At 37.6% G+C, this 15,333-nt stretch overlaps 1 protein-coding gene across 1 annotated transcript; it reads left to right on the top strand.

Annotated features, from left to right (window-relative positions):
• The first annotated feature begins 354 nt into the window (after positions 1-354).
• LOC125236434 (adenosine deaminase 2-like) lies at positions 355-2,339 on the top strand. The gene has a single exon (XM_048143237.1). It carries the CDS (start codon positions 420-422, stop codon positions 1,935-1,937), a length of 1,518 nt encoding a protein of 505 aa, XP_047999194.1. The 5' UTR covers positions 355-419; the 3' UTR covers positions 1,938-2,339.
• Positions 2,340-15,333: the final 12,994 nt, after the last annotated feature.

The raw sequence follows: 15,333 nt of genomic DNA, 5'->3' as shown, positions 1-15,333 counted from the left end.
TTACGTAATGATACTATCGATATAACGGTTTTTTAAATAAAACATTGTCTGGCCATTGACCCCCACACTTGAACATACCGCTAACGAAAACCGCCAATCTTTCAATAAAATTCAAACCTACACGTTCAATGACCGACCCTAGAATTTGCCAATAACGATAAAAAACTACAGAGATACCGATAAACACAGAGTACGTTAATATTGATCCCTCGTCTCGAGTTCATTTGCGTAACTCCACCATTGCCTTGAATTTTTTATTCCTTACTGTGTAAAAGCTATTTGCCACGAAAAAATAAAACTTACTATGTACCTATATAAACGAACGGACGCCAACACTCTGACCACAGTAATCGCACTCGAGGCGTCGAGTCAAGACGGAGTCTCATCTCAATCCCGGTGGCCCGCGAAAAAACAACAACATGCGGCTTATTGTGATCGCAAATGTTTTGTGTTTGCTCTCCGCCCGCGCGAGAGTCATCGACGACAAACTCATCATCAACGATTACACGCACAACAGAGCGGATCTACTAGAACTCGAACTCCACGAATCCGTCGGAGGCAAACTGCATCTCTCAGACAAAGAACAAGCCGCCAACGCTATCCTCATGCGCTTAAAAGAGAAAGAACTCGACCACTCCTTCAATAACCCGCAGTTTTTCAACTTTTCTAGACCATACTTCACGTACAAAGACGATATGAAACACTCTAAAGTGTATCAATTGATCCGACGGATGCCGAAAGGGGCGGCGTTGCATGTGCACAGCTCCTTGATGCTCGACGCGGATTACTTGGTGAGCCTGACGTACGAGAACCACTTATACGCCTGTCTCACAGACGACGATTTAATATTACACTTCTCCAACGCCGAGCCGGTGCGACCTTGCCCGGTTAAATGGAATCTCCTGAGCACACTTAGACACGCATCCGATGACGTAGAACAATTTGACGCAAAATTAAAGGAACACTTCACTTTAGGCCCCGAAGACAATATGGGATTTAATACAAATGTGAACGAAGCGTGGAAAGAGTTTAACAAAGTCTATCATACTATTAAGTCTTTGATAAATTATAGACCCGTAAGAGAAAAGATGTTTTATCAAGCTTTAAAGGACTTTTATAATGACAATGTTATGTATATTGAAATACGCAGCGGTTTATCAAGCTTATACGAGCTCGATGGCACTCAGCATGACAAAATATATTTGGCGGTTCTGTATAAGGAAATTACAGAGAAATTTATGAAGGACAATCCAGGTTTCATGGGTGTAAAGATTATTGTTACCAGAGCCCGCTCGGCAAGCGTGGAACAAGTGCGTGAATCTTTAAATCTGGCTCGTCAGTTAAAGAAGGCTATGCCATGCATGTTCGCAGGTTTCGATCTTGTTGGTCAAGAAGACATGGGAAAACCTTTAAATAATTTCTTGCCAGACCTATTAGGAGCTAAAGACGAGATAAATTATTACTTCCACGGTGGGGAAACTAATTGGTATGGGAGTCCGACAGACGAGAATCTTTTTGATGCGATACTTTTAGGATCGAAAAGGATAGGGCACGGTTATGCCCTGATAAAGCACCCAGCGCTTATGAAAGCCGTTCACCGGAAAGACATAGCCATAGAAGTGAATGTGATATCGAACTCGGTGTTGTCTTTGGTCCAAGACTTGCGGAACCATCCATTGGGGACGTACTTAGCGCTGGGTCTGCCAGTTGTCTTGTCGAGTGATGACCCGGGAGTGTGGGGTGCAAAGCCGATGTCGGATGACTTCTACGTGGCTTTTGTGGCCATCGCCAGTAGACATGCAGACTTGAGAATGCTGAAGCAACTAGCAATCAACTCTATTAGGTATAGTGCTTTGAATGACAAGGGAAAGACGACATTGTTTAAATCGTTTGAAAAGAAATGGGAAGACTTCATCGATAGTGTTATTAGTTGGTAGTTATGTCGTAAAATCGTGATTACTTCTCGAACGAAAAGAAAGAGTGAACTGCATGTAAGTACTGGATTTTATTTATTTTATAGGTAGACAAATTAATTGTATTTATTTAATTGCGGTATTAGAGTTTTATTTATACTTAAGTTTAATTATGTGATAGTGAATTAAAGACCAGTGAAATGTGCTTACTTATATTGAAAAGCTGTAAGTCTGTGAGAGACGAAAAATGCAATACTATATAAGGAATACTACACAAGTAATTTATTGATATGTAAACTAAATAAGATAATGGACATTATATACTTTCAATACATTCATGTGTTGAAAAATAAAGTATTATGTAATTTATTTATATAAAAAGGCAGACGGTGTATTTTATTAAACAATTAAAGAATCCGTTTTGGACTACTTATTTACTAGTTATATAGCCTAGTTAGTTATTACTGACATCTTAAAAGGCGGTTAATTTCTACGTAAGGTAAACTTATGGTATAAGCAGTAAGGTAATAACTATACATAAAGCGAGGAAAAGCAACAGATGTAGTGCAGAAAGATTTTCCTTCGTAATTTAACGGAAACGTACGAACGTGTCATGCCATTTCAGTCAGTCTCAGTACAAGATATACTGACACTGTCTGAACTAGCATGACAAATAATAGTTATTTGTTATACAAGGGGGCAAAGTTGTATTTTAACGCCGAGTGTGGAATTGAAAAACGAGCAAGTGAAAGGATTCTATAGTTGAACCACGAGCGAAGCGAGTGGATCGAGAATAGAATCCTGAACTTGCGAGTTTTTTAACACACGAGAAGTAAAATACATTTGCAGCCGAGTGTAATACAAAACTTTTCCCCTCACTATAGCGAGGAAACTACAAAGCAAAAAATGCATTTATCACTGCTTCCAGTAGTTCCACAGGTGGTAAATCATCTTTATTACTAGATTCACCTACTTTTATCAATTTTAAAGCAGTCAATTTGACTTTATCCAAGTACCCACTAGTGGATAAAATGCGTTTTTACCCGCTGGTATTAAAGGACAAAACACGTGTTTCCGAGCTAGTGAGGGGAAAATAAATATATATACGAACGTCACAATTTGGATTTCTTTCAACCCCTTTTTGCCAAGAGTGGCACTGAAACTTAGTAGTTCATGTGCTCTGCCTACCCCTTTATGGGATACAGGCGTGATTATATGTATGTATGTATATACGAACGTTTCCGGCAAAATTCGAAGTAAAACCCTTTCACACTACATCTGTACCCGATTTTTGGTACAATGTCTAAAGCACAGTATAATAAAGAGTACTATCATACAGTATGGCCACTCCTGCTCCCCGCTGAAAGCGCCGCCCACCCCCTCTCGGTTACCTCACAGTTACCGCCTGTCAAAAACGCGAACAGTCAACCTGTCATATCTCACTCATACAAGCATGGTACGCGTTCACCTACACGAGCTTAGAATGTGTGCCAGGAACGCGTCTCTTTCATATATTTGATCGCCAGTTTCCGAGATGTGTCTAAAGGGCCTACCTACTTTAGATTTGAGTTAACTTTGGTTGTTGTTCTTTGGTTATTCTTTGCTTCGAAACGCACTTTAGAAAAAAATAAAATTTTGAAAAACCCCCGACCCGACCGCGACCTAGTGGACCGATTTTCATGAAACATGGCTAAGAACACTCCCGACTAACACAGCTTTCAAATAAAAAAAACTAAATCGAAATCGGTTCATCCGTTCGGGAGCTACGATGCCACAGACAGACACACACACAGACAGACAGACACGTCAAACTTATAACACCCCGTCGTTTTTGCGTCGGGGGTTAAAAATACTCGCTGTCGCGTTATAAGATACGAGTAATATCTTATATAATAGCTATCGGGCATAAAACCGAACGTGTATTAAAATGATATATAAATGTCCTATTTTCAAGCAAATGATAATAAGGAGATAAGAGAGGTATGTCATCCCAAATCGAGATCAGTGTTTTACTGAGGAAGTGCCTAAAGCGAAATATGTATTAGTGTTGTTTTCCTGCCTGTGAGTAAAGTTGCCAGAGCTCAACGATGGTACGAACTTTGAGGATTATTTAGTATCATGTGGGTCGCATGCTTGTTTGCCACCGACGTAGTATCACGACCTACCAACAAAATTAAAATTTTGAAAAAAAAAAACCGACACAGTGGATCGATTTTCATGAAACAGTCATGGCTAAGAACACTCCCGACTAACTGGGCTTTCAAACAAAACAAAATGAAATTAAATCAGTTCATCTGTTCGGGAGCTACGATGCCACAGACAGACACACACAGACAGACAGATAGACAAACATACAGACAGACAGACACGTAAAACTTATAACACCCCATCGTTCTTGCAATACGCAAATAGTAGCAAGTGTAGCAACATGAATATAAATCTCATTTACGATATCACTTCGTTATCGCCAGAGTAAAAATAGCCTTTGAACTTTTCACGCCAATCAAAGTATCAAATTGAATCATGCTATCAAACTGACCGACGCGATGATAATGTGTGAGTGGCTTAATTAGCAGATGTAAGTCGCACAGCAATAATCACACACTTGAAGATAATTTTAAAGCCAGTCGTTTGATCTAGGCATTTCTCCGATCATTTTTAACCCCCGAACAAAAACGACGGGGTGTTATAAGTTTGTCGTGTCTGTCTGTCTGTTTGTCTGTCTGTCTGTGTGTGTGTCTGTCTGTGGCATCGTAGCTCCCGAACGGATGAACCGATTTAGATTTAGTTTTTTTTTGTTTGAAAGCTGAGTTAGTCGGGAGTTTTCTTAGCCATGTTAAATATGAAAATCGGTCCACTATGTCGGAGGTTTTTTTCAAAATTTAAATTTTGTGGTTAGGTTATTAGGCTTTACCTTCGGTGGCAACATTTTTACGTAAATCCCTTAAAAGCCACATGAAATTTCGTCTATTTAAGTCGAGATAAGTAAATCGTCTACCAGAATCAAACAAACTCGTGCTACTCTTACGGAATTCGGGTAAGGTAAGATGGGGAAAGATTGAATGGCTTTTCTTGAGGGGTAAGATGAAATATGTTCCGTATAATGAAGCATCACGGGCGGCTTTCCATCTTACCCGTAAGAAAGTCCCTTTAATCTTCCCCCACCTTTTTTTTTTAGCATGCATTAGTGTCCCTGCTGGGCAAAGGCCTCCCCTCTCTTCCTCCATACGACCCTGTCACTTGCATTTCCCCACCAGCTGGGATAAAAATTTTCCAGGTCGTCGCACCATCTCCTTTTTGGTCTGCCTGAACCCCGACCTTCCCCCACCTTACCTTAATAATATTGACACCCAAGTCCAAGCGTTTAAAACGCTCGACAAATGCCAATCCAGTATCCACAGCGCCATCCTTTGTGCACACACAGTGTCCAATGTCCATACCTGTCAAATGCCATCTATCCATCCATCTTTTGGACATCTCTGGGCATAAATAATGCGACTCCTCGAATTATTACTTGCATGTTTTGGTGAGGTGTCTCCAACTTGAGAAAACACGCCAAGAGAATGAGGGTTCTCCATAATCTCCATAAAAAACATGTGTATTTACACTCCTTACAGATTTTTATAGTGATTTGTTATACAAAGTTGTATTTTAACGCCGAGTGTGGAATTGAAAAACGAGCAAGCGAAAGGATTCTATAGTTGAACCACGAGCGAAGCGAGTGGTTCGAGAATAGAATCCTGAGCTTGCGAGTTTTTCAATACACGAGAAGTAAAATACATTTTGCACTCGTGTGTAACACAAAACTTTTCCCCTCACTATAGCGAGGAAAGTACAACGTAAAAAACGTGTTTATCACTGCTTCCAGTAGTTCCACAGGTGGTAAAACATCTTCATCACTAGATTAACCCACTATTATCAATTTTAAAGCAGAAAATTTGCCTCTATTCAAGGTCAAATTACTTTATCCACTAGTGGATAAAATGCGTTTTTACCCGCTGGTATTAAAGGACAAAACACGTGTTTCCGAGCTAGTGAGGGGAAAAAGCGTTTTCAATACACGTACTGCAGTCGTTCAAAGGCACAGTCTACAGTGATCTTTTGCTAACAGGCGAGTATAATAGTTTCTCACCAACGCGTACTAAAAATTAAAACGTGAATTTAAAAATGAAAAGTTGAATGATTTCATCTTGTCTGTGACATTCTGCCACATTAACATCACCAATTAGCAGCTCCGACTGGAAGAAATGGCCAGTGACCTTTTAAAAGGACTTATTCCTTTCACACTAAATCTACAAAAGACAACTTTATTTTGCCAACCATAAGGTAGGAATGTAGATGTGAGTAGCAGAGGAGATAGGACGTTTTGATGAGGACCGGAGTAAATGATACGCGACTGTGAACATTCACGCTGAATCTGTCACAAAAAAGTTTGTCTGAAGAGCCGCCTCAAGCAATTTAGGTATATTTGTAATTGCTAGTGACTGTAGTGAATAGAAATCAAAATTAAACCGGCTCGGACTATGAAATGAAATAAGCAAGATAGAGTAAATGAATTACTTGAAGCCTGAAGGTAATCATGAAATAAAACTATGGAAACGGTTTTTATCGCGTATAATGAACACAATTCATCCCGACACACACACTATTAAGGACTATTAAGGATTTCGAACACTACAGCATTCGTGGTCAACGGGTGACTATCACACACTATTAAGGACTGTTCAATTTACTAAGCGGACACTTAAAAAAAGCATTTTTTTTCTGCATAGTATAACATCTCATTTAGCTGAATGTTATTAAAACGACAACAAACGTAATAGATAATATTTAAGATGAAAAAAGAACTTAATTAAGTACTGTATCGGTAAAAATTTCGGACTTTTATACGAATAAGACGCATAAGTACCTGCACATCACTTCTTGTTACTTTTCGGCAAGTTGCAGACCACATTCGTTTGAATTCATCAAGAAATATATCTTCTCAGACATTCTTTCGTAAGTATGTCTAAACAATGGTCCAGTACCGCTCGATAGGTCAGAGATCTGGACAATTTGGTGATAGGCTTCTTTTTGAACAAATTCCATGTTTTCTGGTTTTAGTAGCTCACCTGTCTGACCAGCATAGTGAGCACTTGCTGAATCAGGCCCAAACAAAGGAGAGATATAATGTGTCGGATAGATGACAAAAAATCGTATTTGAATGCATTCATTTCTGTAAATTTCGCCACCAATAGTACCAGTAGCAAAATAAGATACACTCTTAAAGCAACAGGAACAGATTGCCTGCTAAACAAGTATTTTTTTTCCGAATATATCCATTTTTATGGTTTTCCCCTCACTAGCTCGGAAACACGTGTTTTGTCATTTAATACCAGTGGGTAAAAACGCATTTTATCCACTAGTGGGTAAAGTAATTTGACCTTGAATAAAGTCAAATTAACTGTTTTAAAATTGATAAAAGTAGGTTAATCTAGTAAGTAGTAGTATTTACCACCTGTGGAACTACTGGAAGCAGTGATAAACGCATTTTTGCGTTGTAGTTTCCTTGCTATAGTGAGGGGAAAAGTTTTGTGTTACACTCGGGTGCAAATGTATTTTACTTCTCGTGTGTTAAAAAACTCGCAAGTTCAGGATTCTATTCTTGAACCATTAGCTTCGCTCGTGGTTCAACTATAGAATCCTTTCACTTGCTCGTTTTTCAATTCCACACTCGGCGTTAAAATACAACTTTGGCCCCTTGTATAACAAATAACTATTTCTCCTCATCTAGCACATATTCTCCTACGACGTCATTGTGGGACTGGGGTCCCGTTAATGTATTACAGCCAAATTTGACGTACGTTTTGATGCAACGAGATTTATTCTTTAGCAACATTTTATACAATTTTCCGCACCATTTCTCGGATCGAAATTTGTTATCTGCACTTCTCTTCTGCATTTTCTGCTTCTTATGTCTTTATATTATTTTTCTACTCCCGTACTGTTATTCGTGAGTTACAAGGTCGTGCATAGAACTTAAAAACCCTACATAAAAGATGTCAGGACAAGTCTATCTAGTCTATACCCTGAAAACATTTAGTAGAAGTAGCACGATATAGCTGTTACAGTTCAGTAAATACATTGCTACCAACTTAACAAACCAATTCGCAGAGTCGAGACTCCTTCGTTTTCTGCTGCGTTCATTGGCGACGCGTCGAATCGCATTCAAATGTATGAGAACTCGATTCAACTCGGCTCGATTCGTCTTAGTGGCCAGGCTTCAAAGAACCATACCATAGACAGTTTTATTTTCATGTTTGCACTCAAACTGCATATTCAAAATGGTAGGCGGTCCACTAGATAACTAAGATGACTGAAAGTAGGTATTTGTTGATTTATTATTTTCTTTCAAAATAAGTGCTTGGTCGTAGAAAAAGTATTGTATGCAACTGTGTTTAACTGAGTCAAAAAATGCTCGTGGCGTCTTTATTAACAATTTTCGGCTTCGCATCAAATTGTTACACACGCCACTCACCTTTTTTGACCTCTTTTAACCACCAGTTGCATAAAATACTATTTTATTTTTATATTTCGAACAGTACCTACGCGAATGCCTACTTTTTTACAATTTGGTGAACCGATAGATAATTTTACGATTTTAACAACTGCTTATTCAAAGTAATACGCTGCATCGTAAAATATAATTAACTATGGAAAAATAAAACTATGCAGCGATCGACGTTGATAGCTTTTCTAATGTCGTCACCGTCAACCGTTTATCAATTGTTTTTAAATTACAAATTTTAAAGATGTTTTAGTGTGTCCGCTTAGTAAATTGAGCAGTCCTTAATAAAGCTAGTTATACAGTATTCAAAAAAATTACAATTACTATGCTAAAAAAACAATTAATCTACACAAAATTGAGAAAAACGAACTGCATATGTCCAACATCATACAGCACAAATGCCTCACAGTCTTCGTCGTGCTTGTTCCATTATCAGATGTACTACTGGATCCCACGCCGGTGGTGGCCGGTGGTTGAAGGTAATCCTCAAATTCGTATAGGTACCTAATTGAAAAAACAGAAGAGGCAAAATGATTGATCACTTAATGCCTTTTATGAAAATATCCTAGAAGGAAGAAGAGGTCGAGGAAGACCCAGGAAGAGTTTTGTTGACCAGCTCAAGGAGAAGGCCGGTGTCATGTCATGTCGTATCAAGAACTAAGGAGGAAAACGGAGAATACTAAAATATGGCGCATACTCCACCGACAAGAGCTACATAGCTCTTAAATAAGAAGAAGACCTAATTTTATTGAACTAGGTAGGCTAATATCATGTAAGATCGTACGTCAGTCCGTCAACATGTCCAATGCAACATCTCCTGATGCCTCTTATGCTAGGTTTACACGGGCTTAGTATTTGTCATTAGTATTAGCGATTAGGGGCTTATTAGCAAAGTGACGAGTGGCAAGTAGTCGTCTACACGTGGGTGTTAGTGAAAAGTATCAGTTACAAGATATTGCCATGGTAATGAAGTAAACTAATCTCTGGAGTAGTTGAACTTCAGTTGGCAGTATAATGTTTACACCAATTACACCACTTGTAAAGTGGCAAGTATTAGAATTTTTGCCGGCGATAGATACTTGTCGCTTAGTAAATAGAACCGACTTCTATTCACTTGCACTTGCAGTTGCACTAATACTAAGCACTTGTACAATGTGTTTACACGCATGTGACAAGTATTAGTGACACGCACTAAGCATTAGCTACTAAGCCCGTGTAAACCCGGCTTTAGAGACAAAACACGTTCTGCGTTTTGTGTTTCTAGTAATGTTGTGTTATAGGTATTTGCGTATTAATTGATGCGGTGCTAAGCTTCTTCCCGTTTTCTAATGAATCTGAAAATTTTCACAGATAACTATGTAAGTATGTCTACTGAAAAGCGTTGTGGCACTAAGTGCTACGACACATGCCGAGTGGAATCCTTTTTGAAACAATTTATTAAATGTCATAACTGCAATCATTGTAGAAATTATGTACCTATTTATTTCAAATAAATAATTTTCATTTCATTGTAAGTCAGGAGACAACGCAATATTATGGTACAATCGAGCCGATCTTATGACGGAGGCAGGAAAAGGACTTAGAAATTCTGTGATACACAAATAACCAGTTTTTGCGGTTTTTAAGAGGATACGGTAGCTAAAATGCTAAACTGGAAAGGAGCCCCCTTTCAACTTGGGAATTTTAGTTAAATATACAAGTGTTATTAACTAGATTTATCGAAAAAAATTGTCCATTAAGAACAACTCAATCAAAAGATATTTCAAAAAAATCTTTAAAATCGAGGTTCCGCTCTCGACTCTTTCCTCCTTCAAAACTTAATCAATCGGAACAAAATTTGAGAATCTGAATAACAATGAAATAATCTATGTCGGACCGTTTAGCTTTTTTGGTTAATTGTTACCAATCTTGAGTATCACACCTTTTTTTTGCGCCACAATGAAAAAGGCCGTTTTTGGAAATTTTTGATTGGCTCTAGAGTCTTTAAAAAGCAGAATATCAAAAAAATCAAAACGGTCCGACACAGATAAAAATAATAACAATCTGTGTTGAAAAAATCATTGCTCTATCTTCAAAAACCAGGGAGGAAATAGTCGAGAGCGTTTGTATGGAGAATTGACCCCTACCGTATCGTCTTAAAATTGTTTGGATGAGTATGTTTTGCTAAAAACTTATTTCTAATATCTCTCTAAAGCTTCGCACGTCACTAATGTCGACACCTATTCCCAGTCCGTCGCTAATCAACTAATAGTTCACCCTTAGCCCAGGCGCCGTTCCGAAACGCATCGCGACGCGTGACTCACCCATGAGCCGTGACGACGCACGAAACGTCGCAACGCCACGCGTTTTCGAACGACACCTTCATCTTTGATTTTCAGGTCCCGTAGCCGAATGGCATTTCTGCGACACGAAACGCCACCGAAACGCCGCAGAAATGTAGTCTAGTCCGGCAACAGACAGTCTTAAAATTCATAATCTGAAAAAATCAAATCTTACAAAAATTAGTTCGAGTACACGGAGTTCCATACAATTTCGCGACTGTCCACACACACCACACTCTTGTTTTTTAAGATTATGAATTTTCAGATTGATCTGACAGATTGCATACAAGTATTTTTTTAAGATTATGAATTTTAAGATTGTCTGTTGCCGGTCTTATACGCTAGAGCAATAGAGATAGATAGCTACGAAAGATATATTATCGTAAGCGTTTCGTGAGCGTTCGTGCATTCGGCTACGAACACATCGAGAGTTATAATTAAGTTATTTATTGTGCGCGTGACGACATAATGATCTGAGCGCACTAATTAGTTCGTTAGATGGTTTTTTTGTGGAGAGATGTTGACACACTCGGGATAGTGTTGGGTATTTTGCTTTTTAAGGGAAAAATGGTGAGGTTAAATAAGTTATGTACGAGTATGTTCATAGTTACGTATGTACTTAGAGTACAGTCAACCAATTGGAACCCTAGGCCACTCTACAACCATGTCAAAATGACAAGCAGTAAGAGATTTCTTACAATCTGATTTATAACGTCATTATGACATAGTTCTACAGTAGGGTTCCAATTGGTTGACTGTAGGTACAGTCACGGACTTTAATTGTTGATCCACTTCTAGCTCATTTTATACTGGAACGTCATAGCTTAACTATGCTTAACTATGAGAGGTCCAGTATAAAATGAGCTAGAAGTTTATTAATTAGTAGGTAGCTAAGTACGGTAGTTTTAGTATTAAAGGCTACATTTAGGTATTTGTCACGTTTCAAAAGTATTTTTCATCAAACCCGCACTTTAAATGTGCTATTGCACGCAGGCGGAGCGTGAGTTATAGAAAAATCGTTCTCCCAAGGGAATAATGAAATTTCTTGTACCCTACTTAACTTTTTTACATCTATTTACATATTTTTTACATTGCGAGTGTAATGAAAAACATTGTGTGTAACTCGGGGAGTATGAATATTACAAACTCTAGTCTTTAAATCGCTCCGGCAAGCCGTCGCGATTTAACTTACTCTCGTTAGTAATATTCAACTTCCTCCCCTTGTTACACAATGTACTATTTTCAATGAATCTACCTAAATCTGAAAGAACTATCATACCTAGCAACGGACTTCACACGGACGACAGAAGTTGATATTTACCTAATAAACTATAGCTATTGGAGAAATATGATTCGAGCCCTACACCCCAGCAGAGGGTAACAGGATGTGAAGAAGAAGAAGAAACTATAGCTATTGGATAAATCAGCAAGTTTTAAAATTGATCAACCCCAAGAGATAACCACCTCAAATCAATATCAAATCACGTAGTTAAATTGAAATATGCTACACCCGAGTAAAACAATACATCGAACGTTCAGCCATGCTGCCCACTTGGGCGAGAACATGTTCGATTGCCAATTACTGATACGAACAATGGGACAGACAGACAATACGGTAACGATGAATTGTAGTACATAGTTTATGTTTGTGCGGAATAAAGTTTGCATCTATGAATTAGGTATTTTAATGGGTTACCCTCATCTGGCAGAATAATTTTAGTCCGAAACACACGTCGCATAACATGTTTCGCAGAAACACTTTCAGTCGAATGGTAATTTTGCAGAAAACTCGCTATCAAATAGCAAATTACAACTTTATGCCGCCTAAATATTATGCACAAATATTATCTGCAAAAGTATTATTCGACTAGAATACTATTATGCTCATCAACATTATGACAACAGACGATTCGGTATTACAAAAATCTGCGAAATGATTTATGCCAAAGCATATTCTCTGTAAGGTGTTTCTGCCAAACATGACTTCTGCCAAGAACTATTATACGAATCAAATATATGTGTAAAAAGTTTCTGCCAGATAATAGTGAACCATTTTAATAAGTAATTAAGTAAGTACTTAAGGACCTACATCCTACATAGGGTTGCAAATAGAAAAAAAAAAACAAATATTTCTTTTCACAATTATGAAGAAAAAAAAACATGAAAAAAAACCGAGCATCATTGTTTTTAGGGTTCCGTAGTCAACTAGGAACCCTTATAGTTTCGCCATGTCTGTCTGTCCGTCCGTCCGTCCGTCCGTCCGTCCGTCCGTCCGTCCGTCCGTCCGTCCGTCCGCGGATAATCTCAGTAACCGTTAGCACTAGAAAGCTGAAATTTGGTACCAATATGTATATCAATCACGCCAACAAAGTGCGAAAACAAAAAGTGGAAAAAAATGTTTTATTAGGGTACCCCCCCTACATGTAAAGTGGGGGCTGATATTTTTTTTCATTCCAACCCCAACGTGTGATATATTGTTGGATAGGTATTTAAAAATGAATAAGGGTTTGCTAAGATTGTTTTTTGATAATATTAATATTTTCGGAAATAATCGCTCCTAAAGGAAAAAAAAGTGCGTCCCCCCCCCTCTAACTTTTGAACCATATGTTTAAAAAATATGAAAAAAATCACAAAAGTAGAACTTTATAAGGACTTCCTAGGAAAATTATTTTGAACTTGATAGGTTCAGTAGTTTTTGAGAAAAAAACGGAAAACTACGGAACCCTACACTGAGCGTGGCCCGACACGCTCTTGGCCGGTTTTTTTTTAATATGTTTTTTTTTTCAGATGAACAAATAATACGACAATAATGGTTTTTCGTGATTTGTAACGTTTCAATTACAATAACGTACATTTTAATTCGATAAACATTCAGTATACAAACGTTTATTGGGGAAATTGGGGAATCCAAGATGCGGCGTGGAGCGTGGAGAGGCGGTGGTGTTGCCAATAGCAGGGGCGACTCACTCTGCGATTCTATCGCCGCGCTACAAGTACATCCTGGCGGCCGCGAGTTCGCGGCCTACTCAGGGGTGGCGCGCGTTCTCACGGAATGAACGTTCGTACTTTCTATTGTTACTTTACGTCGCGAGGTTTTTGCAAGCGATGTCCGCGTGTGAAATGCTATAATAGACATATGGAATAAAATAAATACCATAGGACATTCTTACACAGATCTACTACTGATTAAGTCCCACGGAAAAGTTCAATAAGGCTTGTGATGTTAGAACTTGAACAAAAATATATAAATACAGTATATATACCTAGAAAGTACCCAAGACTTGAATATAATAGTATAACATTTTATGTGAGTATTAATTCGTTTGAATCGCACGTGCGGCTCGTTTCTTTGTAAGAATTTTGTAGGTATTTAAAAAGGCGGCATTTCGTGAACATCAAAGCAGTGGGCCTTCTGTACTTGTACTATTATATATTCTGTGCCAATAGTAAATAGCGATAACTACTAACTACAGATTTCGTAAATGTCAGTTTTATAAAACCAGAAATTAAAGTTATTAAAATAAATTCGTTTATTATTTAACATAAAGTCCAAAAAACCGTATAAAATTATTAACTTCTTTGCAAAATTTGAGACTATTCGTACTTTTGAAAAAAAAACATACTCCAGAACTAACCACAAAATTAAAATTTTGAAAAAACCTCCGACCGCGACCTAGTGGTCCGATTTTCATGAAACATGGCTAAGAACACTCCCGACTAACTCAGCTTTCAGACAAAAAAAAACTAAATCAAAATCGGTTCATCCGTTCGAGAGCTACGATGCCACAGACAGACACACACACAGACAGACAGACAGACAGACAAACAGACAAACAGACAGACAGACAGACAGACATACACACAGACAGACACGTCAAACTTATAACACCCCTTCGTTTTTGCGTCGGGGGTTAAAAAAAACTGTTTTTTTTTCATGTTTTTTTTAAGCCAGAAAAAATCAGTTTTTTTTTGCAACCCTAATCCTACATCTATGTTTTAGAAAGAGTAAATTTTATGCAAATTTGACTCGAGCCGTGAACAAAAAAAGTTGTTTATATTATAGGCCAAACGTTTTCAGAAATTAATTACGGTACTAGATTATTTGCTAATAAAAAAAAATATTATTACAAAGCTTAATAAACATTACTGAACATACGTTACTATAATGTCCAAACGTCTGCTAATCAATGAATTATGAGATTTATGAGTTATTCAACGTATGGCTAATACACTAATAGCGTAATAACTATTTTTATAACCAATTATTCTTTACGGAACGAACAATTTACTAACCTTTAATTTCACAGAAATAATGTAGGTATTTCGCTATACATTACATACCTATTAAAATATAATTATTTCTGGGACTACTGAAATGAAATAGGTACAAAAATAAATAATTGTTTAGTTAAATTATTTAAAACATTTGTATTCATTTAGTTTATTTACATATAAATTGTAGTAATGTAAATACAATTTTGATCAAACGTTACTATCTTTGTCAACTACACAACATAATGTTCATATTACAAAAACATATATAAGTATATTC

Source organism: Leguminivora glycinivorella, chromosome 19 (assembly GCF_023078275.1).
Source record: "Leguminivora glycinivorella isolate SPB_JAAS2020 chromosome 19, LegGlyc_1.1, whole genome shotgun sequence".
In the NCBI taxonomy this organism is placed as follows: Eukaryota; Metazoa; Arthropoda; class Insecta; order Lepidoptera; family Tortricidae; genus Leguminivora; species Leguminivora glycinivorella.
The sequence above is the reverse complement of the archived record's forward strand: the minus strand, read 5'-3'. Positions and strand labels throughout refer to the sequence as shown.

Coding starts and splice junctions, on each gene's coding strand:
- LOC125236434 (XM_048143237.1), top strand. CDS start 420: ATGCGGCTTATTGTGATCGCAAATGTTTTGTGTTTGCTCTCCGCCCGC.